Source organism: Squalius cephalus, assembly GCF_949319135.1.
Source record: "Squalius cephalus genome assembly, chromosome: 8".
Lineage (NCBI taxonomy): Eukaryota > Metazoa > Chordata > Actinopteri > Cypriniformes > Leuciscidae > Squalius > Squalius cephalus.
Genome location: NC_137129.1, coordinates 33,572,607 through 33,600,134, shown reverse-complemented (window position 1 = coordinate 33,600,134; position 27,528 = coordinate 33,572,607). Strand labels below are relative to the sequence as shown.

General features: G+C 39.0%; 1 protein-coding gene across 4 annotated transcripts in view; it reads left to right on the top strand.

Annotated features, from left to right (window-relative positions):
- The window catches only part of fam131ba (family with sequence similarity 131 member Ba), a 31,069-nt gene extending 4,296 nt beyond the window's left edge, over positions 1-26,773 (top strand). The window contains exons 2-9 of one of the 4 annotated variants that reach the window (XM_079879574.1): positions 7,004-7,041; positions 12,654-12,689; positions 16,759-16,852; positions 17,972-18,190; positions 20,676-20,816; positions 22,167-22,459; positions 24,490-24,747; positions 24,823-26,773. In XM_079879574.1, coding sequence (XP_079735700.1) covers positions 7,004-7,041; positions 12,654-12,689; positions 16,759-16,852; positions 17,972-18,190; positions 20,676-20,816; positions 22,167-22,459; positions 24,490-24,747; positions 24,823-25,050 — 1,307 coding nt within the window. In that variant the 3' untranslated portion in view covers positions 25,051-26,773. Of the gene's footprint in view, positions 1-7,003; positions 7,042-12,653; positions 12,690-16,758; positions 16,862-17,971; positions 18,191-20,675; positions 20,817-22,166; positions 22,460-24,489; positions 24,748-24,822 lie in introns of all 4 variants that reach the window. The other 3 variants (XM_079879573.1, XM_079879575.1, XM_079879576.1) reach the window with 3 other exon arrangements.
- The last annotated feature ends 755 nt before the right edge of the window (positions 26,774-27,528 follow it).

Below are 27,528 nucleotides of genomic sequence, written 5' to 3'. Positions count from 1 at the left end.
TTAAATATGTAATTAATTACTAGCTACTAATTACATCTTCAACAGTGTTATTGTAACATGTATTGTCTGTTTTTACTTTGTTTCCTTGAGTTTTTGGTTCTGTCCTGTTTTACCCGTGTGTCCTCTCAGTTGGCCTAGTTTTCCTAGTCTTGAGTCTGTTTGATTCATTACACTTGTCCAATTAATTATAGCTTATTAGTTCCCCATTTGTTCCAGCATTTAGGCTATACTCCCTGTGTTCTTGCAGTCTTTGTCCTGTCTTGTTAATGTTGTGAAATCTGTTTCTGAGTCTTTTGAGTATATTTGAATTAAAGACTTTTAAAGACTCCTGGATTATTATCTGCACGGGATATTGGTGAGAGCCCACCATAGACTGTGATCGGCCTGCCACGTGAGCCTGAACCTCACGGAGAGTCTGACCAGGTGTGTGAGCCGGAAACACTGCACGTCACTGAGGGAGTGCTTGTGGAGTCCGAGGGCATGGAGGGAAGCCCTACTCACAACCCTGCCACTGTGGATACGAATTAAATGGCCTCTGGAAAATATTTGGACTCTGAAAGAAATTTGGAGGTGTTTGAGGAGGTAAATCCCCTGTTTCTTCCACCTCTGCTGGTCCCGTCCAGCCCTGAGTCTCCTGTTTCCCCACTGGTCCCGACCCAGCCCTGAGTCTCCTGTTTCCCCACTGGTTCCGCCCAGCCCTGAATCTCCTCTTTCTCCTCTGCTTCTACCCAGTCCTGAATCCCCTGTTTCCCCGCTGGTTCCGCCCAGCTCTGAGTCTTCTGTTTCTCCGCTGCTTCCACCCAGTCCTGTATCCCCTCTTTCTCCGCTGCTTCCACCCAGTTCTGTATCCCCTCTCTCTCCGCTGCTTCCACCCAGTCCTGTATCCCCTGTTTCCACTCTGGTTCTGCCTAGCCCTGAGTCTCCTGTTTCTCCACTGGTTCCGCCTAGCCCTGAGTCTACTGTTTCTCCGCTGCTTCCACCCAGTCCTGTATCCCCTCTTTCTCCGCTGCTTCCACCCAGTCCTGTATCCCCTCTCTCTCCGCTGGTTCCACCCAGTCCTGTATCCCGTTTCCACTCTAGTTTCCACCTAGCCCTGAGTCTCCTGTTTCTCCACTGGTTCCGCCCAGCCCCATGTTGCCTGTGCTCCCTGTGATCCCTCCCAGCCTCCCTCTCCCACCTCCTCTTCCCAAATAAGCCAGTTCCTTAGCCCCACCTCCGCTGGTTCCCTTCAGCTCCTCTGCATCTCCAACTCCTTTTTGTGATGACCTGACTTGGAGCTTCATCTCTACAGCTCTGCCTGGTAAGGAGGTTCCCCTGGCTCCACTTCCAGCCTACGAATCCATCACTCGCGGCCTGTAGACCTATCGGCTCCGCCTTGGCTCCTTCCTCCCTTGACTCCACCAGAAACCATCGTCCTGACGGCTTCACCGGGCTCCCTCGTCTCACTGACTCAGCCTCGTCAGACGCCTTCCTGCACCTGCCAGTGATGTTACATGGGCTCTTCATCCTTTTAGCTCCGCCTGGGTCTCCATCTCCATCGGTCGTCCCGAGGGTGTCGTCAGCCAAGTCTCTACCATGGCTCCTCCCTCCCTCGACTCCGCCCTGGGATATCATCCTGGCTGGACTCTGGACTTTCATTTGGCTCCTCCTGCACCTGGCTCCCCCTGGCTCCTCCCACCCTCCACTCACCCATGGAATGTTTTGTTTGCCCTGGACTGTTTTTGTCTTCTTCTATTCCACTTCCCCTTCCTTTGGGATAATGTAACATGTATTCTCTGTCTACTTTGTTTCATTGTGTTTTCGGTCCGGTCCTGTTTTTACCTGTGTGCCGTGTCAGTTGACCTAGTTTTCCTAGTCTGTTTGATTCATTAAACAAGTCGTCCAATTAATTAGCTTATTCGTGCCATAATTTGTCTAGTATTTATACGCCCTGTGTTCTTGCAGTCCTTGTCCTGTCTTGTCAATGTTGAGGTGTTGAGAAATCTGTTTCCCTGAATTTTACTGAGTATTTTTGAATTAAAGTGTCCTAGATTATTCCTGTCATGTGCCTTGTTCAGAACAACTACCCATACCAGTAGATTACTGTACTAATTACTTTCTCTAAAAAGTAATGCATTACTTATTACTACTTACTATCTAAATCTCATATCAACCTCAACCAGTTACAAGGATAGACATGAAACTGCTCTTTTAATTCTTTCAAATAAATAATATAACATTTTTGTGAACTGACCAAAGTATTTAAAGGGAGAAGGTTAAATTAAAAACATACATTTTAACATTAAACATTCAATTTTGATGTTAAATCCACTATTGTTTTATATAGAATTGTTCTATAGTCTACAGTATTTAATGCAATAACACCAGAAGTAACTGTAATTAAATTACAGAAAAATGAAGAGTAATCCCTTACTTTACTTTTTCAATGGAAAAGTAATTAAATTACAGTCATTAGTATTTGATTCTGAAGGATTTGGTAATACTTTAGTCATTACTAGTGGGTTATGATCTTCACTTTAGAATGAATAATAACCTATTATGCTTTATTCACATTAATTATAAACATGTATATAGTACTTCTTAGTCCACTGGGAGGTATGAAAAAATAGGTACTGATTAGTGAACTACCACATTCAATTCAGTGCTAATACTTACTATAGTTAATCAGAGTTACTTGTTATTTAATAGCATTTACTAGAGTGTTAATATTGCATTACTCTTTTGTTCCTGTGTAGTTATTCATTAATGATGGAACAGAATTCTAAAGTGTTTCCATCACTTCCTATCCAGTGCTGTCTATAAAGGGAACTGATCCTTGTGACACTTTTAGGTTTTATTGTAATGGTGCCCCTAGACTTTCCTTATTTTAAGCCACTGACATCCAGTTTCACCTGCTGTTCCTTCCAATTAAATTTGAGACAGTAGAAGCAGTTGTTTCTTTGAAAGATTTCCATTAATATTAGGTTGAAGGTCACTTCATAAACCGATCGTTTAGAGGTGAGTTTTAAATCCCAAGTGAAGAAATGTTCAAAAATCGCAATGAAACAGAATAAAATATTCTCTCGTTCTTTCTCTCTCTTAACTTAATTTGTAACAAATTTTTTTTTGCTTAAGTTAGAAATGCCCAACTGGCATCACAATGTACAGATAAATCACAAAAATGTTAATCACAATTCATGTTAAATATATAACAGTATACTTTTACATTGAAAGAATCCTGAAAAAAATTACACAACTGTTTTCAACTGACTATAATCAGAAATGTTTCTTGAGCATCAAATCAGCATATTATAATGATTTTTAAAGGATCATGTGACACTGAAGACTGGAGTAATAATGCTAAAAAAAAACTCAGCTTTGCATCACAAGAATAAATTACATTTTAAAATATATTTTCAAATGAAAAAAGTTATTTTAAATTGTAATAATATTTCACAATATAACTGATAAAAAAAAAAATGCAGCATTGGTAACCATATGGGACTTCTCAGTGTATATGTGTATATGTCAGTGTATACATATATATAAAAACAAAACTGCCGGTTATATGCTGATATTTGTTTTGGATATTTATTTGCTCAAATTCATTTTGCAGCCTTGCATAGCATAATTTTTTTTTTTCATATCATTTTATTCTCAAACCAGACTTTGTCCTACTTTAATAACTATAGCTGACTCATCTAAACAGTAATTGCTGCTGTTCATTTCATTGTAACTGATTGTAAAGTGGTGTTCACTTAATTTCTTAGGTTTTGCACTTCAGTCTTTTGCACTTGAATTACTCTTTTGCAGGTATTTGCAAATGATCATGAAAAGATTGAAATGCCCTTCAAGACATTTGAGACGTCACTCAGTCAGACCATCTCATGAAGTGATTTAAAGATGCCTCCAAGTCAAGTGTAAATGCATCTTATTGTTTAGGCCACATATGTATGTAATGTATGTAACACCAATGTATGTTCCTTCTTCACCCTGATGGTCAGTATTGTGATGGTCTGTAAGTTTGTGCTCTCTCTCTCTGAGACTCGGTTCTCTTTCTGAGTCTCTCTCTGTGTCTTCTAACTCCGTGTCATTCTAAACTCTTTACGCCTACCTCCTTTTGTCCTCCGTTTTTCTTTGTGATACCATATTGCATAGTGTTCCTCCCTTCATTCAGTGTCTTGGTCTTTCTCTCATCCTCTTTGTCTCTGTCTCTCCTTTCCCTCCCCCCTCTCCGTGTGTTTTTGGCTCAGTACTGGAGGTGAGTCAGCCTCTTGGACTTCGCTCCTAATCAGAGTCACTGTGAGCGTCGCCGTGTGTCAGAGTTCCAGCTTGCATTCCATTATTTGTCCCTTTTTCTTCCCTCTCTCCTACTTCTTCACTACCTTTTAGCTGTAGAATAAAATCTCAAAGATGTTCTCTAGGCTGTGAGATCTGTCAAGCCAGATTGTCCATGGTCCAGTTGTTCCTCCATCTGGTTCTTGGCAATGCAGATCTTCTGCTGCTTCTCTCCGTGAGACCGTCAGGCTTATGCTGGGTGTCTAGGAATCTTCCTTCCTGTTCCTCATCGTTCAATGTCTATTGACGTTAGCTTTTATCCTCGTCACATGGATATTTGTTTATCTCGTCTGACTGCTTCTTTATCCGTCTCTCTCGCTCTCTCTTTCCTTTCCCCTGAAGCTCGGGCCCTCATAATGCCTAGTGTCAGATTCAGACATAAATGTAGATGGGCAGGGTAAACAGTGCAGCGGCCATGTGGCGCTTAGCGACCTTGGATGTGATGGCTTATCCTTCATGTCTCTTGGGATTTTCTCAATGTGTTTTCCTGCATGAGTGGAAGTGTTTTGTCCATAACAACATCATGGTGGAATAAACAGTTAGAAAGTTATGGGTCCTGACAGCTGGGATGTGCAGGGATTCATCTCTATCTATCTATCTATCCATCCATCCATCCATCCATCCATCCATCCATCCATCCATCCATCCATCCATCCATCCATCCATCCATCCATCCATCCATCCATCCATCCATCCATCCATCCATCCATCCATCCATCCATCCATCCATCCATCCATCCATCCATCCATCTATAATTCCATCCGTCCGTCCTGGCTGTCTATATGTCCGTCTGTCTGTCTATCATTGCTCTCATCATGTGTTCTTCTGGCATGTTAGTTCTGACCGTCTCTTTTCTAATTGATTATGATTAGATCTGCTTTACTTTAACTCACTTTATCTGTCGTTCTCTGTTTACTCTTCACTCTGGTTAATTGGTCTCCTCCAGAGCTGCACTGCTCTGCATGGCTCTATCCTTCTCTCCAGAGTGGGTTAGGTTGATTGAGGAAATGGCCCTGAGGCCCAAAGGCTCTGCTGTACTTACACACAGAGAGAGACCAGCAATTAAAAGACACACGCTCACACACACATGCACAGGATGCAATTAATGCATTTTGAGATTGGTCTGGAGTGGAAAAAATAAAATCAGATGCAGATAGAACAAGGACTGGTACATTCTGTTTTGATGTGATTAACCCCATCTCAATATTGTTATTCTATTGCGTCAACGGTTTAGGACTGTTGTAAATGAGTTCAATGAATAAAGCCAATGCTCAACTCAATTTCACTGATATTGAGCTGAATTAAATAGAACTAAATTGAATAGAGAGAGACGGGGGAGTGAGAGAGCATGTGAACTGCAGCTAGGCAGGGTCTCATTTATTAATAATTTTGTACATGTGCACAGTGAAGGTTCTCACAAGATTCACAACACAATTTTGGCCACAATTTTGCTGTCTGACACTTTTTGGTATTGGAAAAGATTTATTTTGTCGTATGAAAAAATCACCAGTCTTGGATCTTTTAGTGGGACATGCTCAGCATGCATGCATTTTAAAAATAGACTTTTATTTCTGAAATGCTGGATACTGTTTAAAAAAAAGCATACAAAAAACAAAAGTCATGTCAAATTTTGAAACGAGGCATTATTATGGCAGCGACAGGCACAACGTGAATACTGCTTTACGCAAACTCTTTTTCTGCTCATATCATACAATATGACAAGCAACAATATTGCACAGCATGCACCAGGTTTTACCCCCATTCTACAATGAATTGATGAATCTGGATTACTGTAAATGAGGGAGCATATAACTGCAGTTAGCAATTAGCATACATAACCAAACCATCTCTATGGCTTCTACACAACTTCTCTTGTACAGCCATTTATCTCTCTTTGCAAACATATCTTTACTCTCACTAAAGATGAGAGAACAAGCAGCAAGAGGGCCATTCTCAAAACCAGTTGAAACACAAAAAACTCAATTTAAATAAGCAGTCAGTGCACATGATCACCCACATGTATGTGTTTGATTGTTTCAATGCTGGTTGGCCTTAATTGTGCCCTGTATTGAGATTCGTCACTGAATGGTGAGGCTCCATTTATTGCTTTGCCTTAAAAACAGTCATTATGCTACAATTTTACGTGTTTAAGCAATCTCTAATGTTACAGGTTGATTGTTTTCAGACCATCATTCGAAATGTTAGTGGAAACTGGGTTACATGTCATTACTTGTTTGTCAGTTTGAATGAATCATTGTAAACACACACACCGTCAACATATTTCATAATCAAAATGATGCTAAAGTGCAAATTTAGAGGAAGCTAGAATATAAAATGAAAATATGTGCTTGTTTTAGGGTTAATCTCAAATTCAGTATCTCTTCAGCCTATTCTTGAAATACAACTCCTAATAATTTGCATAATTGCATCACGCAGAGCAATCACTAATGTTTTTATCATTTTAAAGGAACGATGCGATATAGAAACATGATGCTACAAATCTCCTTCCTCAGAGTGCTGGCGGTTTGGATGGATAATTAATCTAATTTTAGGTCTTTGTGTGAATGTCAGCAGAAAATGTAGAGAGGAGCTGTCAGTTTGACTTAGCTTATTCGGTAAAGGTTGCATAAGCCACATGCCTATTCCCTTATCTCTCTCTCTCTCTCTCTCTCTCTCTCCCTGCAGCGGTGGATGCAGTTCCCGTTCGGAAAGATGGGGAGCAGGTAAGTAAAACTACAGCACTTTGCATATTTAAGTTTTGCTTGGGCACCAAACCTCTGTCCCATGTTGTGAGCTTAAGCTTTAAGGATCACATCTAAATGACATCCTTTGCCGAGATGATACTTGTGCGAAGTCTGCATTTCTGTCCAAAGCTATTATGCACCAAGTGCTGACATTTGTGCCTCATGGCACTTTAATGAAGTCTTTAGCTAATGCAAGGACCCCCTGTGTGCAAAACGCATGTCTTGCCACCCCCTGGTGCTGAAAATCAGAGAAAGCATGATGGTATTATGTGTATTTGAAAAGCCACTATATTACATTTCTCACCAAGGCCACGGGAGCCAGACCCCAGAGCCCGGCCATTACCGTACAGTATTGCCGTATAACGGGCTTGTCCCCTGGGAAGACGTAGCCTCATCCGTCTTCTCTATTTGCCGTCCGTGTTCACGTCCTACCCAAGGGCATCAGCTCCTGGCTTGTTGCTCTACTCATCCACAGATGAATTTGGCTCAAAATCTACTGTTTTGGATTCTGGTATCATCCAAACCAAAATGACATGTTTTATATCTCAATGCAGAGTTTGGAAGCTGAGCCAAGAGGTGGTGTCATCTCACTGTAGCTGGAGCGAATTGAAACAGTGTCTGTTCTGTGCATGTATATGTTCGTGTTAGAGAGCTGCACTCAAAAAGGTGATTGCCGGGTGCCAAAATAATAATAATAATAATACTAAAATAAAATAAAAATCATAAAATGTTGCCTAGCAATGAAAAACTCTCAAGAATCAGCTGCTAGTTGCCAAGTAGCAAGGCTAGATAGCTTAATGCTAGCTCAAATCGCCCTCAAACGTAGCAAACCTTACCATAATAAATCACTCATTAGGCCTATCTCTTAATTCAATAAGCCACTTGCTGGTTGCCAAAATAATAATGATAATAATAAAAGAAAACTACTACAGATAACTACTTTAGCTTGCTTAGCGCTATCTCAAATCGCCCTCAAACTTCACTAAAATAAATCATTATAGGGTTAATTAGAAGGCCCTATATGGAATTAGTTTGGATTTCACAGACTTTTTTTGGTGTTTTTAAACCCGTTTGAATCAAACACTTGTGTTTATCCTCACATTTAAAAAGTAAGCAGCAAATTACCAAGCTTACATAACTAACTTGGTTTCCTGTGAGAAATCTAATCTAATAGGAATAGGCCTATATGGTACAGTGGTTTATTATTTACAATCCTCCTGACTGATTTTGACCCTCATCTGATGCTGTAACTCTTGTTTCACTGCTTAATGCACTTTCATTAAGGATTTAGACCTTTTTGACAGCTTTTTGGGTGAAAAACACGTCCATTTTGTCATCATTTGCTACATCCAAGTAAATCATCAGATTGAAGGGTGATTTTCACAAAACTGTATGTTCTGCAAGCTTTTTTAAAAGGTAAATTTAGGTGTCTTTCCAAAAAAGGACACTTGGAGACTCCAAAAAGACACCAAACAAATTATATAAGAAGTCCATATAATTCAGAAATGTATGCACACCCATGAAAAACAAAAACAGAATAAAACCTTTCAGAATTCACAGTGTATAGTATGTGTCACAAACTGAGACAAGAAGGTTGAGGATCCAAATGCAGTATTTATTTAACAGGTTATTACAAAGACGTAATCCAAATAACAGGCAAGGGTCATACACAAACAATCCGAACAATAACAGATCAGGGCTGAGGCAAAGAGAGAAATCCGAGGGGACAGGCAGAGAATCAAGACACGGGAGAAACAGGATACAAACACGCTCAGAAATGCAGTAGAGACACTAAACAAGACTTTGCAGGGAATTAATGAGTGTACATGGTTTAAATAGGCTGAGACTGACCAGGTAATGAGACACAGGTGGATGCAATCAGGGATGATGAGTCCGGGCAGTGAGTTATGGGAAATGTAGTTTGTGAGGGAATGACAGTAGTCTGATGTGGAGTGCCCTCTGGTGGATCTTAAGGGCACTCCAGCTGGTGACAGTTACAGTATGTGTACAGTGCAACAGCAAAGAGCTTGTTTGCATTTTAAACAAGTCAGGTTGCCATACCGAACAGGACCACATCAGAAATGGCAAAAAAAAAAAAAAAAAAAAAAAACTAAACCACCACCTTAACCTGACTGCATACAGTACACAGATTCATTCAGAGTTACTAAACACAGCAACATACACGAAAATCTAAATTGATCCTGAATGTGTGTGGAAACTTGAATTTACTGAAATGTGTCTGTGCATACAATCTGTGATCAGTGCATCGAGAGCGCACACATGATTCGTTTGCTCATCAATACAATGGACTCAGTCACGCATACAACTCCTGTACATCACCGCCATTGTCTTTGCCTTGATTGCAAACCTCATCCATCAAAACTTTACTAGTGACATGCTAGTTTGCTTTATCCAGCCAAGAAACGTAGTTTGTGTATCATCTGGCCATGTGGGATGTTTTGACGTTCCGTTCAGTCTGTATTTCACACTGTATTTCACTCTTCAGAAGCAATCACAGAATATGACAGAATAGGCTCTATGCACGAACGCTGCTGACGTATTTCCGGTAAAATCTCAACCAGCGTCTCTACTTCCGCATAGCGCGTTCTATATGGTTTCTAGCGGCAAAATCAAACAGCGTTTTATAATTTAAGTATTATATATATATATATTATTGTATAGTTATTTTAGTGATGGCTTCCAGAAAATTTACATATCAACGGCGGGAAGACAGTAGTTCGGCTGAACATTGTTGTGTCCCGTTATGTGAGGCCTCCTCAAAGTTTAATTCTGTACTGAGTTTCCACACTTTTCCTGTGGACGAAGAAACACGCAGAAAGTGGATACACAACATTCGACGTGAGAGATTTATCATTACATCTCATACAAGGGTCTGCAGTCGTCACTTTAAAAAAGATGATTTGATAGAACTGATCTTTACTGGAAACTGAGAAATTACTCGTAGTCAGTAACAATCATATTGCACAATTTGTATGTAACAGTTACATCGCATAACATAACAAGCAATTTTCAAATGTACTTAAAACTATACGTTTAACTAATATTGATCAAATAATCAAAATAATAGATCAAATAATACAAACACCGGTTTGAACTTGTCAGAAACGGATAAAACGATTTTACAAACCGATTCGCTAACTTTAGTTGAATTTCGCATATGAGAGAATAACGTTAGCAGCTAACGTACTCACCCTCAAAGTTGTCAATGTAGCTTGAAATATATAATTTAAAGCCCTTTTCTCTCTTGCTCTTAGGCGTGACAGCAAACTGCCTCACAATGGTGTTGACGTCGTTAACGTTAACCTTGGGCAGTTCTTGTAAACAGCGAGTGTAGTTTGCCATTATCTTCACAGCACAGAATGTAAACACGGCTTACAGCGCAGCACCGGATGTGAGTGAGCGGGCTGAGACTAAACCCGGAAGCGATCGTGCTATTCGTGTTTTAAAGCGAACTACAGAATCACGCACCGTGATGTTTACAAATGTTTATAAATGATTTAATGATTCCAGTCTTTCTGCTTTATAGTTCAAATGGGTACACCTAGGCTACTTTGACAAGTATTACTGTCAACTAGGCTACACTGTAAAAAAAATTATATGATCAATAAGTTATGACAACTTATGTTTTTACATTGATTTAACTCATCAAAATAAGTTTCATAAATTTTCAACTTCTTTTTATAAGTTATAACTCATTTTAAGTCAGTTTAATGTAATTTAAGTTAAAATGACAAAAAAACAAAAAATATTGACAACACAAAAATTTTTTTTTAGCTCAGATATTTACTTGCCCTGCCTAAAGATTTGTTGTTCTGACCAATGTAACCTTATGATGCCAATATTTTAGATTCACAATTCTCGACTTTCGTTTCTGCCCTGATAGCTGCAAGATCATGCCGAACGCTGCGAGTGCGTTAGAAATCAGGAATAGTGAGGGAACATTGTGCTTGGGTTTTTCATCTTCAAGCCAAACTGGGGTCTTAATGCAAAGTTTAAATCCCGTCTGGCTAGAGTGCCCATAATGTTCACGCATTAGGTCAGTAGACGGAGAGTAGGCAGTCTTTTGTGGCTGTTTAAACACATTCGATCACATGAGCATTTACACTATGAAACCAATCCGGTCAAATGAGATTCATCCACTTGTGATCCGATCGGCCAAAACGCATTTTAATACAGGTGTAAACAGGGCCTTTAAGACCTAATGCATGGATGTTATATTGACAGACAACAGATATTTTCTTAACTGTTTATGTTCACTTAAGACTGTATCTACGTGGATAATCATAAAGATGGGCATTTTGACATAATTCTATGTGTATTTGCTCATAAAGACGTGAAAGTGCGCGCTTCGGGTGTGTGTGCGACTGCGCTGAAACGATCTATCACACAACGTGCGAGTTCTGCATTGAGTTCTCTTTCGCAGTGTCTGAAAATCACGTGAATGTTTATATTGGCAATCTTAAAAAAAAACAACCGAAAAAGCAGCACTGGCCTGATCATTCAAAGGTGATTATAGTTTTAGGGGGGCTGAGACGACAGACAGGGGCGCTGAAGCTCCCCTAAAAAGGGTCTAGAACCAACCCAAGTTTCGAGACACATCCAGAGCATGTGATTTCTGCTATGTCCACATAGGCACGTCCTTTTTAGTTATAAAAAGGTTAATGATTGTGACCTAAGTGCTGTTTTGAAATCAAATCCTATCTGAAAGGCCTTTAAAAGGTGTCCCCTTAAAATGTGAAGCAAAACATTAATTGCTTTCTCACTGCAGTGGAAAAGAAAACTAATTTACTGATGTTAATTTTCATTTAGCTGTATCCGCCCCCCACAGAAAAATTGTAGGTGGCTGCCGTAATTGCAAGCCAGCCTCAAAAATGTATTTTTAGGAGCCAGCTCCACAGTTTATGTAACAGAAGCGCCCATAAAGACTAAGATGGTGGGAAACAAATCGATCGACCCCTGAACAGCCGAACCGTGCCGGTAGTTTGTTCAGAGTTTCCAAGGGGCAGACATTTGCCCCACGGCACGCCAATGCCTTTCTGACACTGACCTCCATTTGACCTTTCATATTGATTTCTCTCTTAATGAACAATGAGCGGCTACTGCTGTTCGTACTGGCACCGGTGTTTGTCTCGCTGCGCTGGGTGCGGTGTAAATGCGATCGATCGCTCACTGGATGTTTGGGTTGTCTAGGATTACTTACTCCAGCGCTACTCATCAAAGTCGCCTCCATCTCCTCTTGCTGTTGTCCTCATGTAAAGACTTCTAAGGCAGATATCAACATGGATACACTAGGTGGTACTTCATTCATGAATATTTTACACCATGTTAGCTGTATATATCGCAACAAGGGCTTATACAAAGATATATCTTGGTCTGGACAACAGTTCGTGACAGATGAACAGCATCTCGCCTCCTTCTCCTGCTTTCTGTTTATCTGTTGTTCTTCCAGATCTAGTGTTCTGTACTTGGCTTGATGTTCAGCCTTCTGCTGTTTCCTGCTAACTGAAAGCATGCCTTTTCTTCTCTTTTACTGTATCTTTCCCATCTATTCTTCAATTAATTTCTTCTAGCAAGGACATGGCGAGTTTTCCTGGGAAGGAATCAATGTAAGTCAGATATACACAATTTTGCGTTTAATACTATACTTTCTGTGTCTCATGTTTTATTTCTCCTTTATAATTTTTAATCAATATAACAATCTATATCATATTACTCTCTGCCCAGCTAACACAAATGTTGTAGAAACATTTTGATAACATTCCCATACTGAATGTTCTCTGAAATAACTAAGGTAACACTTTATTTTAATGGTCCCTTTTGAACATTTAGTTGACTATGAGTAACTTTGCAATTACATGTCAACCAGCACTCATTAGAGCATTTCTGCTTAATATTTACTATTTATTATGATGGTTCTCCAACAGACATTCTATTGACTATACTTTATTTTTCTGTATAGTATATATGCTATGCTATATAATATATATATACTATATTTTTCTGTATCTTTGCAACTTATTCTAACCCTAACCCTACCAGTCCACTAATACTCTACTAATACTCTAATGATAGTACATGTAGGTGCAACTTTACTTATAGTCAGCAGAATGTGTTAAAGGGACCATCAAAATAAAGTGAAACCATAAAATACAAACGTTTAAAAAGTGTTGTATGAACGTTAGGGGAACATTGCATTTTACAATTTTGCAAACATTATGGGAATGTTACATTTGAATGTTCTCTAAACATTCTGAAACAAATAATAACATTCAAAAAATGTTAGACGAACATCCAACTAAAACGTTTCAGAAAAAAAAAGTTCCACGGACAATGTATAAATCACGTTTTTGTGCTAAACATTATTTAAGACCAAATAACTTTAAACGAACAGGTACGATGCTAATGTTGTGAAGAAAAATGTCATAATAGTATGATGGTTGAAAAGTACTAAAAGGTTTGTATTAATATAAATCAAAAACTGCAAATCTTAAATATCTGCTGTGACTCCACAGTGTTTCATCACTGGCAGGTTTCTCTGGGGGTTTGAGCTGTCCGCCAGCTGTCTTCGATAGGCCACGTCATGTTATCTGAGATTCGGCCTGTTTTGTGAATTGTAGGTGGCACTGGATGTGAGAGATGATAACACAATGTGGTTCACATGGAGTTAGTGACATCTACTCTCATTCTAAAATGAAAAAAGGACAGTTAATGCCACCAGATGAATCAGGAAGTGTCAAATCAAATTTTACTTGCTATACTGTTTTTGACAGTAGAAATGCGGTCATGAATAAGTCTAACAAAAGTCTGGATGAATCACGTTTGAAGCTGTTTTAAAATAGATAATGTGACTGCACATTAGCTGAATAGAGTGCTGCAATGATGGCGTTTTGTTTACAATTTGGCCACGGTTTTTCATTACAATTTTCTTTTTTTTTAAAGCATATTGCATGGTGTGGCCACTATTTTTGCTTCTTTTGTCTAATTGTTACAACTTACCCCAACGTGTGTTACAAACTACTGTACCCTGGGGTATGTTGTAACAAAGGCAAACCATGTATTTGACATCGACTCACAAGGGCTGTGATATTCTTCAGGAGGTTTGAATTGGTGCCTTTTGTAGTGAACAAATTTGGGTACTTTGTATACAAGTTTGAGCACTCAAGCTCAAAAATTCAGTGAGTTACAGGTGCTGAAGCAAAGAGGTATTACAACTATACCCTGTCTTTTTGATATGGGAGCTTGTTTCCGCCACATAATAAAAAATAAAAAGGGTAATTGCTACTTTTTAACTCACAATTCTACGTTTTTTTTTCTCACAATTGCGTGATATAAAGTCACAATTGTGTGTTATAAAGTCAGAATTGCGTGATTTAAAGTCACAATTTTGTGTTATAAAGTCAGAATTGCGTGATATAAAGTCGTAATTTGTGTTATAAAGTCGCAATTGCGTGTTATAAAGTCAGAATTGTGAGATATAAACTTGCAGAGTGTCATAAACTCGAAGACAGTCAGAACAGTCAGAATTGCGCGTTTATTTCTCGCAATTGTGAGTTTATATTCAGTGGCGGAAACAAGCTTCCATATTTTGAAGCCTAAATACAATCGCTTAAGTAAAAACTTAATCAGGCTATAAGTGAACTACACTACAGTCGCATGACTTCAACATCACCACCAATATTTCAAGGCTGTAAAAGCAGACTAGTGAGTAGATGAGTTTATCTGTTTGGTGTGATGACATTTGTTGTCCCTGGCAACCTCTGTAGTCCCATTTAACAGCTTGTTAGGAATAGCTTTTTTCAAGACACGAAAAAGTTTAAAATCATGAGTGGGGTCACTGTAAACCCTAATGCTTAAAATAATTAATTGGTTTGAGTAGGGCCAACTTAAATTATAAAAATTAGTAGCCTGGCTAACGTCAGACCTCGTCTCATGTTCATTTTCTCGTATTTGAGGCGTGGTTTACGAATGCCAAGAGCAGTTTATTGGGCGCTACGAATGTCTATCAAATGCGCCTGTACGTAGCTCATAGCCAATCGTTTCAATTATACCAGATGACGTATGTAGAGCGACAGAAATTCGGCGAGGAAGAAGACGATGGGTCAGAGATTTGTGTACACAATGGCGTTCTGCGACTATTTCCGTTTGTGCAAGACAAACATGAGGGTAGAAGGTATATATGGACACTCTACAGACATGTTTTTATCGAAAGAACCACCGAGTTTATCCGAGAGGTCGTCATCGTCTTGCTGCTCACTCCCCGTTCTGTGATTGGTCCCCTCGCTGAGGCGAAAATCTGGTCCATGGAATCCAGGCTGCCTAGCAGCGTGAATAAAATTGCACTGGGCGCAAGGCAGCATGGGGAAACCCAGGCTAACAAATTAGTTCAATCAAATGAACTTTTATGAGTATTTAGAACAAATTAAAAATGTTTAATTACAGATCTGTATGAGTTTTTTTTCTTCCATGGAACACAAAAGGAACAATTTTGCATCATGTATTTGTTTTTTACCCAAGCAATTACAGTAAATGCCAACTAGAGTTTGCTGACTTTAGTATCTTAAAGGTGCTGTGTATGACTCTGTATGATTTACACTGTGTGTGCACTAAATTTCACGTTTACTGAAGCCATATGATAGTTTTGTATGAACTGAATTTACGCTGTTAACCGTTGTGACCAAATCATTGTGAACTGAATAAAATGATTAATTGTAAAGACTCAAAAGAATGGTTTGCTCATGAACTGAACATCATTATTTTTCAAATAAAGGAGAAATAGGGCAAATGTGAGTTTGGTAATATGGTAAAGTCATGGCAAAAAAATAAAAAAATAAAACAATCAACAATCAAAATGACTTCCCTTCCCTCTTGCAGTGACATCTCTCTCTTCTCTGATGACGTGTTTTCTGATGCGAGGGCAGGACAACCTGTCAATCACATGAGATCGATCAATAGCAAACCACAACCATCCAATCAATTCCTGATAAACAAAATCAAGTCCCACCCTACATTTTTTCTTGTTCGAAAAGCCGTTGTACTTGATATACGTCACAATAAGGTAGACAAGACTATCACATCTTCTGATTCTTGCTGACTTTAAATTTTAGTCTGTTTCCATGCAAAGTTATTGAATAGCTTCAGAAGTCTCAGAAAAACTGTTGTATGGAGCGAGCTTATGATTAATTTCTTGTCATTTTGAAGTTTCACAGCTTCAATTCTCATTGAATTTCATTGTATTCAAAATCGTGACCAATACGACATGAGGGTGAGCAAATGATGACAAAATGTTCCTTTTTTGGCGAACTAACCCTTTTATGTGCTTTTAGTTTAAGCTGCTGCCAGCAATCATAAACAGTCCACAGTTAAGCTAATTAACTATTTTACTTGACAGGAGGATTGTTTATTATAAATTATGATGAATAAATGTAATTATTAATTGAGCCTTGGTCTTGGTGTCCTTTCTCATTGCCATTGCCAGTGTATAATGAAAGTAATAAGCCAAATGAGGCCGTGTGTTACAGTGATTTTCGTGGCTTATTGCTTTAATCAATTTTTACTCCCACTTCCCAAACTTTTGCTGCTTCTCTAATGCTTCTTTCTTTCTTTCTTTCTTTCTTTCTTTCTTTCTTTCTTTCTTTCTTTCTTTCTTTTTCTTTCTTTCTTTCTTTCTTTCACCAGCTGTCCGTGGAGGACACCACCTCCATTTTGCCCCGTCTGAAGCGGAACTCCAACGCCTATGGGATTGGAGCTCTGGCTAAGTCCTCTCTGACAGGTGTGTCAGGTGTGTGTCTGTCTCGGTAGCTGGTAACCGACCCCATGTTGGCTCCAGAGGAGGAGATGGTGATTGGAGCCAACATGGCTGCCCCTGTGGGTCCCCCCCCCTCCCTTTCCAGTTTCACCACCTGCCTCCTCCATTAATTAGTGCATGTCAATGGCCTCTTTAGCCATTGATGAAATCCCCAGTCAGATCCAACAAGAGTTCACAAAAAATAAAAAAACCTCCTGACGTAAGTGCACTATTCATCTTCACAAGCTTGCTGCTGGGAAACGCAGTCTTTCAGTGTGACGCCAGCTGTGTATTGTAGTGTGTTTTGTGGTTATGTGAGGTGTAGTGCTCTTTTGTGAAGTAAATTGTTGGACAGTAGTGTGTTGTGGTGTTGTTTTTTATAGATACTGCTCATTGTCACAACAGGTTTCTGGAAACGTAGGTATCTGAATATCTCTTGGTTTCATGTCCTGTATCTTTTGTATTTCTCTTGTTTTTCTTAAATGCTTGAAAATGGGGTGAAGTGCTCAAGTGATACCATTAGATTGTTTTCCCCAGGAACAAATGGAGGTGATTTATCAGAGTATTTAAAGAGAGGCAGTCACTTCATCAGATGGGGTTTTTATCATTGTCAGCAGCCTTGAGAAAAAACACAACCATCAACGAGTTTACCCTCAGACTACCTTGTTTTTAAGCTCTCTTGCATTCAGAGGCTTATGTTTTAAACTAATGCGTCTCGTTCAGATGAGAAATTTGCATGTTAATGAGCCATTTTGTTTAAAGGAAATGTTTAGACGTTTCTCTTTTGTCTCTAATTATTCATACATGCATAAAAGCTTATGAATCTCATGTAATTCATTAGTTTTGTGAATAATGTATTTCTAAAGATGGTCAACCAATCGCATCTCTCTCACGCCTCGTGATCGATCAAATCAACAGGCTGTAGCTCATTCATAATCACTCATTCAGTTGTTATCATGCACAGTGCCTTGCACTAGTTTACTATAGGTGATTAATCAAAAGACACATATCCCATAATGCACTGCCTGGCCGCCTTCATTCGCCCCTCTCTGCAGCTCCATGTAGAGTCTGTGCAGATGCTGATTTGTGTTTTTCTCTCTTCAGGGGTTTCCAGATCAATGAAGGACAAAGTGACCAAGCCCACTGCTATGGCCCAGGGTCGCGTGGCCCATATGATTGAGTGGCAGAGCTGGGGTATACCATCTGCAGGGCCGGAAGGAGGAGCGGGCCGCTCCAACCTGAACCGCGAGAGGGAGAGACGGCTTGAAAATGATGCCTACAGTGACTTGAGTGACGGAGAAAAAGAGGCACGAATGGCAGCGGGTGAGATGTTTGACTGAAGATGTTGAGATGACTGAAAAGTGCAAATTGCTCATTAAAATCACATGCAATATCGGTCACACTTTAGAGTAGGGTACAATACTATTATTAGGCGACTCACTTTATAGTTAATAACTATTGACTCAATAAACTCCTACTGCTTATTAATAGTTAGTAAGGGAGTTAAGTTTAGGTATTGTGTATTAGGCAGTGTGCGACATACCCATCAATATTCGGTGGGGTCCCCATCTCCCGATTGTTGTGCAATACCGATCTAAATTTTCTCAATATGCAGTAGGCCTATAACATTACAATATTTCATGGATGCAAGCCAAGACAATCAGTCTATAGGCTACATGACAACACACACACACGCACACACTTAACAATTTATTATCATCCAATATGCTATAGTAGGCCTATTCGTAAAGCAACACTGACATAGGAGGTTGCATTGGCTAAAGTTGTTTGGATGCATGTTGTTTTATAATAAGGAGAGGTAAAGTTGTGCATTACAATGCAGACATGACAATAATTGGCACCAATCTGGCGCAATTACAATAGCAATCAACTGAATAAATGCCAGGTATAGCCTATCGGAGACTGGCACCTAATCAGTGCACTTGCAAATGAGAGCCTGCGGTATGACCAATCGTGGTGTGACAATATCAGCCTGCATTTTGTTCGCAGATTTAGTCACACAAACAGCGCAAGCGGCTCGTGACAGAACACAGACCGACTGAATGACACTTATTTAATTAAGTAGAAAATCTCAAATGAAGATCGCGGAACTCCATCTTAATTGTACGTGTTTTCAGAATATCCACGCTTCTTCAGCAGTGTAAAGCACGCGCGCATGGTTGCCAGATACTATTGAAAAGACCGGGTAGAAAACGTGCCCTTTTAACAGAAAAGCTCTGACTGGTGTTTAAATTATTGAAATCTGGCAACCGTAAGCATGAACGATCGTAAAAACGTAAAAACCATGCGCGCGTGTGCTTGTGTTGTCTCCTCCTTTATTCGACAAAAATAAGTGGTTTTGGTCAAGTTTTTATTTTTTTTAAACACATTTCAGTCTATTTTTTTGTTTGTTTTTTTATTTTTTGGTCAACGATATTGCATGTGTTGATATAGTCACAGTTATCGTTTAATGACGTGGGTGTCGTGTCTCATCGTCTTAGGGGAAAAAAGGTCGTCAACGTACATTTTTCATCATACTTTTCGTTAACGAAATAAACACTGGTGACAATAAAATATTTTATTTTTTATCTTTTTGACAAAATTTGAGACCCCCTTCAAATTTTGCTTTTGAGGCTTTCAGGGAGTCTCACCCTGGTATTAGGGATATAGAATATGGTAATGCAGAATAAGGCATTAATATGGGCTTTATAAGTAGGCTGCTAATAAACAATCAATATCCTAATATGCATTCTAATAAGCAACTATTTAATAGTGAGAATTGGACCCTAAACTAAAGTGTTACCCAAATATCGTAACAGTGCTAGTATTCAATAGTATTCAGTCTCATGCAGTTTTGCTTCTTTTTGCATTAAATTACTTCCAATTGTCTTTGTATTATTAGCACAACATCATGGGCCCTTTAAAGATGTATTTGATGTAAATAAATAGTTTTCAGGGATATTAAATTATAATAGCCTATTGTATATTTTACTAACAAGAACTTTCAGAAAATCAAATAAGGTTTTTTTTTTTTTTTTTTGGAACATGTTATATTAGAAATGTCTTTGAAAGAAGTCTCGTCTGTCACATGAGAAGAGAACATATAATAATATCACAGAACCATACATATTAACAAAAGACCCAGAACCGAGTAATCTAAGGGCTCATATACACAGAGAGGATCATTAACGGAAACAACAAGGAACAGGTGAAAACTAACCAGTAACCATAGAGACCAACAGTAAACTAGAACTAAGGTAAAACAGAGACAGCACGTGAAGTAAACAGGACATGATAATGAAACTAAATAAGATATAAACGTGACAGATGTATATTTTTCTTTACTTTTACTTTTCATCAATTGAATGCATCCTTGCTCTCTCATTGACAATTCCAGTCATATCCGACTCTTGGTGATTCCATGGCCATCTCTTGCCATACGCGAGAGACTGACCATGAATTTTCTTGGCACAAGTTGGCAGTATTTTTCCGGGATAGGTTTCCAGGTCTTTCCCCAACATGACTTGGGACTCACACGCATTCACCTCTATGGACAATTTTAGCGTCTCCAATTCACCTATAGGCTACCGCATGTTTTTGGATTGTGGGGGAAACCCGAGGAAACCCACGCAGACACAGGGAGAACATAAAAGCTCCACACAGAAAGGACTTCTGGCTCAGCTGGGACTTGAGCCAGGGACCTTATTGCTGTGAGGCGACGCTCACTGTGCTGCCCCACAAAACTGCTATGAATATGTAAATATTTAAAATGTTTATCCAATATATTTCATTATCCTACTTTTTGCAGGCATTTTGCAGCAGTTTGCCATCTCTGAGGCCACACTCTTAGCCTGGACCTCTATGGACGGAGACAGTTTCTGTGTGGACTCCAACCAGGGCAGCGTGGCTCACCTCAGTGAGGTTAACCAGGAGAGCATCACTAGCAGAGGTGAGGTCATTCAGAATTACCACCTTGTGCCGGAACAGAATACAGACATTGTTTTAATAAGGCACTATGTTTTCTGTTATGCTACATCAACGATTTGTCATTTTGCTTGACTACAGATGAATAGAACAATCTTTTAAGCTACGGCTCAGATATTACAAGCACACACTTCTTAAGCTCATGCTTGCATGATTATTTCACTGGCAGTTTAAAACCTTGTGAATATTCAACCGCTCTTGCAGTAAGAACTGTTTGGATTTTTTGACTCATAACCAAACCTCTTTGTTTCACTGATGTTAGCTCTTAGATGTTTCAGCAGATTTTATTTATATTGTTTACCCAGCCTTGACTGATGTGCCTTGGAGTCCGTTTGACAGGTCTAGAGCGCATTGCCACCACTTTATTTAGTGTGTGGAAATGTGTCAGAGATGCCTGATAGCTGCAGGCCCAAAGGCAATGGGGGAGAATCGCGAAGCAGCGGCTTTCCTGAGGTTCAGCTGTCAGAGCTATAAGAAGCCAGGTTGCAGTGTAACACCAAACAAAATGGATCTCTTCAGCCTGATTATGTCAAAATAATGAGGATTTAATGTAGCGGGAGTATTGTAACGATGAAAAATCATGATTGTTATAGTTTTGGAAATGGTATTAGAAAAGGAAAAGATCTATTTATCTATCTATCTATCTATCTATCTATCTATCTATCTATCTATCTATCTATCTATCTATCTATCTATCTATCTATCTATCTATCTATCTATCTATCTATCTTGTATAATCTGGTAACACTTTATGGTAACATTTTACAGTGTCCTTGTTACATAATTATATGTACTTACCATAGTAATAACATTAAATTATGCATAATTACATGCAACTAACCCTCGACCAAATCCTAATCCTACCCTAACCCTATAGTAAGTACATGTAGTTGCTTAATATTACTCAGTTCTTAAATATTTAATTACACTGTAACAATGACACCTTCAAATAAAGTATAACCCACTTTATTTTACAGTGTTTTTGTTACATGTGTTACATGTAGTTACTATAGTAATAACTATAAATTATACATAATTACATGCAACTAACCCTAAACCAAACCCTCATGCTAAACCTAACCCTATAGTAAGTACATGTAGATAATTAGTATTACTCAGTACTTGTATGTATAATTACACTGTAACACGGACACCTTCAAATAAAATGTAGAATGTGACGTAGTTTAGGAATCCCTGGATTAGTACATAAAAAGAAATGCTCTCAGAAACCACTTTGGTTCCATCTGCATTTGAATTCTCCACTTCACCTTACGACCTTTCGTCTCTCTCCTTCATTTTCACCTCTGTCCTTCAGACCAGCCGTTGCATCATTCCTCTGCAGACGTGTGGCCTCACACTTACGTCTCCCAAGGCCTTTACTGTCTCTCCTCCTCTGATGCGTGGGAGCCAATCAGCAACGAGCCCTCGGGCATGGCCTCTCCCGCCGCCGGCTCTTACATCATGGGGGGCGGGGCTTCGGGTGAGGGTTTTGACGGCTCTACCCACTATCTGACGCAGCAGCAGTTGACGTTGCAGCAACAGAACAACCTACAGCAGTTCCAACAGTATCAGCAGTACCAGCAGCAGCAGCTCATGCAGTACCAACAGGTCAGAAAGCACACGCTGTCATGTTAACATGCTCAGAGGAACACTACAGAGTTATGTGGAGTACTACAACTTGATCTCTTGTAGCCGGGGGTTGTCAAAGGCTTTTAAATCATGGTCCTGGGGACCCACCGTTCTGTACATTTTATATGTCTCCTTTATTAAACACACCAGCTCATTAGGAAAGTGCTCCATGTACTGAACTGAGTGTGTTAAATTAGAGAGACATACAAAATAGGCAAAGCGTTGGGTCCCCAGAACCAGGATTAAAAAAAAACCCTGGTCTACGGGATGGAGCTGTCGGTGGTCTCGCTATTTTGAGAACAGCACTGACCATGACTGAAAAGGGTGACGGAGTGCAACTGTCATGTCTTGCATGTGATGAATCTGGAACATCTTACTGTAGGAAAACAATTCAAAACACAATTCAGTTCCGGATTAGAAATACTACAGATTCACTTTATAATGTCATTATATGTAAATATCACAACTATCGACTATATGACTAGCTCATTAAAACTTTATGGCACATATATTATAAAACAGTTGCAACAAGTTGCAAATAGTCAAATTAAACATTTGTCATTTAGCTTCTTTAGTTAGCTTGAAGTTTGCAGAATACTACCGTTCAAAAGTTTGGGGTCAGCAAGATTTTTTTTTTAAAGAAATTATTTATTCAGTGAGGATGACAACCAAAGGTGACATTACAATATTTACATTGTTACATAAATATTCTATTTTAAATAAATCCTGATCTTTTAAATCATTAAAAATCCTGAAATATTAAGCAGCATTACTGTTTTCAACATTGATAATGTTGACTGAAGACTGGAATAATGGCAGCGGAAATTTGCTTAAAGGGTTAGTTCACCCAAAAATGAAAATTCTGTCAGTAATTACTCACCCTCATGTTGTTCCAACCCCGTAAGACCTTCGTTTATCTTCGGAACACAAATTAAGATATTTTTGATTAAATCTGAGAGCTGATCACTCCTCCATAGGCTTCTAAGTGACTGAAACTTGTTGGCCCAGAAAAGTTATTAAAGAGATCGTTAATATAGTCCAAGTGACTACAGTGGCTCAATCTTAAGTTTATCAAGCGACGAGAATACTTTTTGTGCGCAAAAACAAACAAAAATAACGACTTTATTCTACTATTCATTTCCTTCTCTCTGAGCCTCGAGTTAGTTTACGTAGTGTTTTTGCGTAGCGCGTCTGTGTTGCACGTCACCACGTAGGCTCACTATTGGTCGACGCTTGTCATGTGTGTGATGCGTGATGACGTGCAACACAGACGCGCTACGCAAAAACACTACGCGAACCAACTAGAGGCCCAGAGAGAAGGAAATGAATAGTAGAATAAAGTCGTTATTTTTGTTTGTTTTTGCGCACAAAAAGTATTCTCGTCGCTTGATAAACTTAAGATTGAGCCACTGTAGTCACTTGGACTATATTAACGATGTCTTTAATAAATTTTCTGGGCCAGCAAGTTTCAATCACTTAGAAGCCTATGGAGGAGTGATCAGCTCTCAGATTTAATCAAAAATATCTTAATTTGTGTTCCGAAGATAAACGAAGGTCTTACGGGGTTGGAACAACATGAGGGTGAGTAATTACTGACAGAATTTTCATTTTTGGGTGAACTAACCCTTTAAATATCTTTAAATACTGTTTTTAATACTGTAAATAGTAAACAGCTATTATAAACTGTGATTATATTTCAAAATATACTGTTTAACTTTGTGTTTGATCAAATAAATGCAGCCTTGGTGAGCAAAAAAGACTCAAACTCATCAGTAAATAAACTTAGAATATGTTGTTTTTATAATAAATAATAAATAAATAAATAACCAATTTTAATCAATAGTTTTACACAAAAAAATAATTTTCATAATTTGCTATGCTCCTTGGGATTGTAGTTCACTCCCTCATAAAAGATGTTCAGTATGCACTTTTGTACTTTGTCAAATCGAAGTGTTTTACCAATTATCACTTCATATTCTCAATTCTTTTTCTCATGCTTTCTCTTGAAGTCATTGGAACATCGACTGCACAGCGCCTCGCACTCCTTACAAGCCACGCCCAACAGCACTATTCACAGTTTGGGTCTGCCCACTCACCCGAGACTAGCTGACCTGTGGGCGGCGGCTCAGGTGGAGCCCCATCAGGTGGAGTTGATGGGACACATGGGCTTGTCCACGGCTGATATGGGCATGGGGGAAGTGTACGGCGAGGAATCTGTCATGGAGACCGAATGCATCCCGGAGCAGCAAGAGGAGGAGGAAGTCAAGGTAGGATATTTAATGTCTACATCATTCACCACTTTATGTTAACATCATTAAAAAAAAATTAATCTCTCTCTCAAGGAGGATGACATAACACTTACCCTTGAACCCGAGCCGACATCCGTAATTTCCGTCCTGACACAGCGAGAGGACTCCACCCCAGCTGGGGTCATGAGTCCAGGAAGAGCACCAGCACAGCCAATGGCTGAGCACATGACCTACGAGGTCACATCCTGCTTCATCCAATCGCCGGAGGAGAAGGAAGAAGAGATGGAGGATGGGGCCATGGTTATTGTGGCAACCAACTGAAATTGAGGGCCAGCTGAAAGGACGGAGCGAGGAACATAAAAAACGAAACTGTCTGTGAAATTATCAAACCAGTTAAGCTATTGTATATGCCCTTTTACCCCAGATGTGTACTCGTACAAACTGTTACATCAGGAACAGATTTATTCGTTATAAACGCTGAAAGAGTGCTCTCTCAGAACTGCGGACGCATATAGAGACCAAACGTCGGGATGATGCGTTATAATATAACGTATTATGTGCTCCCGCCGTTTTATTGCGGGAGTGCTGAAGTCCAAGGCCGCTTGCGAATGAAAACAAAGAGTGCAATACTGAGAAATCAATTCAACCAAAAGAAAGTGCATGCGTTTTTTGAGTATTTAAGTGACTGAATTAACAGTATCAACATAGTAATAATATATATATTGATTTTTGTAATAAAACAAAAAGCCAATGAAACAATATGTATTTGTATATATAACATGTATGTACTGTATGTATGTTAGTACGAATGTATGAATGTGTCTTTAAAGGTATATTCTGAAAAAAAAAAAAAAAAAAACGTTACGAATTTGCTGTTTGCGTGAAGTGTCCCCTATGTACCTCCAACACACACACACACACACACACACACACACACACACACACACACACACACACACACACACACACACACACAATTTTTGTTCTTAATATAACCAAGCACAATACTGCCCAAATGGAAACAGTGCTGCCCTTTTCAACATCCTAATTGTATTGTTACTAAGACTTATGCACTACTATGGACATAAACGAATGTATTGCCCATCTTCTTTAGCGACAGCCCAGTTCTGTCCTAACGGTTTTTTTTTTTTTCAGTTCTACTTCATTTTTTCATCGATGTCTGTGTTGATCTGTTTGTGTACTGCCTGGCTGAGCTGCTCAATATTGATTTGCACTGAACAACAAAAAGAAAAACTGAAGAGTCATCATCGTCATCATTCCGGGAAGTTCCATCAATCTTCTCTTGCAAAAAGATGAGGAAACTTTGGATACTTTTAATCCGTTGAGTCTGAGACTACAGGAAACTAAATTGGGAATCCTGAAGACAACTCATGGATCCATCCATTTCAAGTTTTGTTGAACTATTTGCTTCATGCGTATTTTCCATGTTAAGTTGTCGCTTTCGAATCCTGTAGCTGACATAATACAAAGAGATAAACTCATTACCTCAGTAAAATCATGTGGTAATGGGCTAATTGACATGTTTGGTCAGAGTATGTTTTTGTCATGACAGACCGTATGACTGTGGAAAGAAGTGAAAAGAAGGTGCTTTTCTGGTTTGTGCTTGCAGGCTTTCCACTAATTATTTAATAAGCTGTAATTTAAATACCCGCTGCAGAAAGAAGTGCCCTCGACTACTAGCGTGCACATCTAAATCTTTGTCGATACTTGTATACGTTCCAAAAGAGAGAGAGAGAAAAAAATGTTTTGGATGTGGCAACATTAACACTAATTTAGATTTAGAAACCGTTTGGTTTAGCAATGATTTATATTCTTTGAGGATTTTGAGAGTTTTGATTAATGTCGTTATGCAATACTGAGGCAACATTTATTTTTCTATACTAACGAGGCCTGCAAGTTGTCATTCTTTGTGATATTTCGAACACCGTAGGACTAGTATCTGCTGAGGGAGAGTCATTTTAAATTGCTTTATTTGGATCGAAATTCAAAACCAGACAAAATTAGAAAGAAGTGAAAAATCTCTTGTGTTCAACGAACAAAATCACATTCTTTGGAAAATACACCTTTAGCATCTTCGATGTAAGAGCTCTTTGTGAAATGTCCAAAGGATGGCAACATTAATAGCTGACAGCAATGATGTCACAAAGTCATAATTCTGTCATACTCTGTGAAATATGATGCATTTAGTGCAAAATGACAAAGAAATGTGGTGAAATCAGAATGGGATTTCTGATTATTGAGGAATAAAAAAATAAAGCTATAGGTAGCGATCTTGCAGTTTCTTCAACTCCATTCGGTGTCATCATGTAACCTCATTCAAATCATGTGCATTTTAATGTGCTGTAAATAAAATCCTAATTGTGAAGCACTGTCTCATTTGTTAATGGATTTAGAGATTGATAAATGATCAGTAACGAGAAATAGGATAGAAATATATAAGAATATTCTCTCACTGTGACGACCCAGTGTCTTGTTCGTCCCGGACGAGCCCCCATTTTGTTACAGCCTGTGGCTCAAAAGGCCGCAACAAAGAAGGCCGACACAAAAGTTTGCCCAAAATTAACTCAAGTTTTATTAACGAAATAGAAAATAAGACAAAACAGGTGTTAATGTAACTGTCAGTAAGGCGGTAAAATGCATGAATGGAATGTAATGTGCCGTAGCCATGGTGCAGGAGCACAAAAGTTAATTAAAACTGCAGCCACCTAAAGGGTTGCAAATGGCTAATTTTAAAGGACACAAGGATATAGAAGTCAAGTGTGTGTGATGAAGCCATTA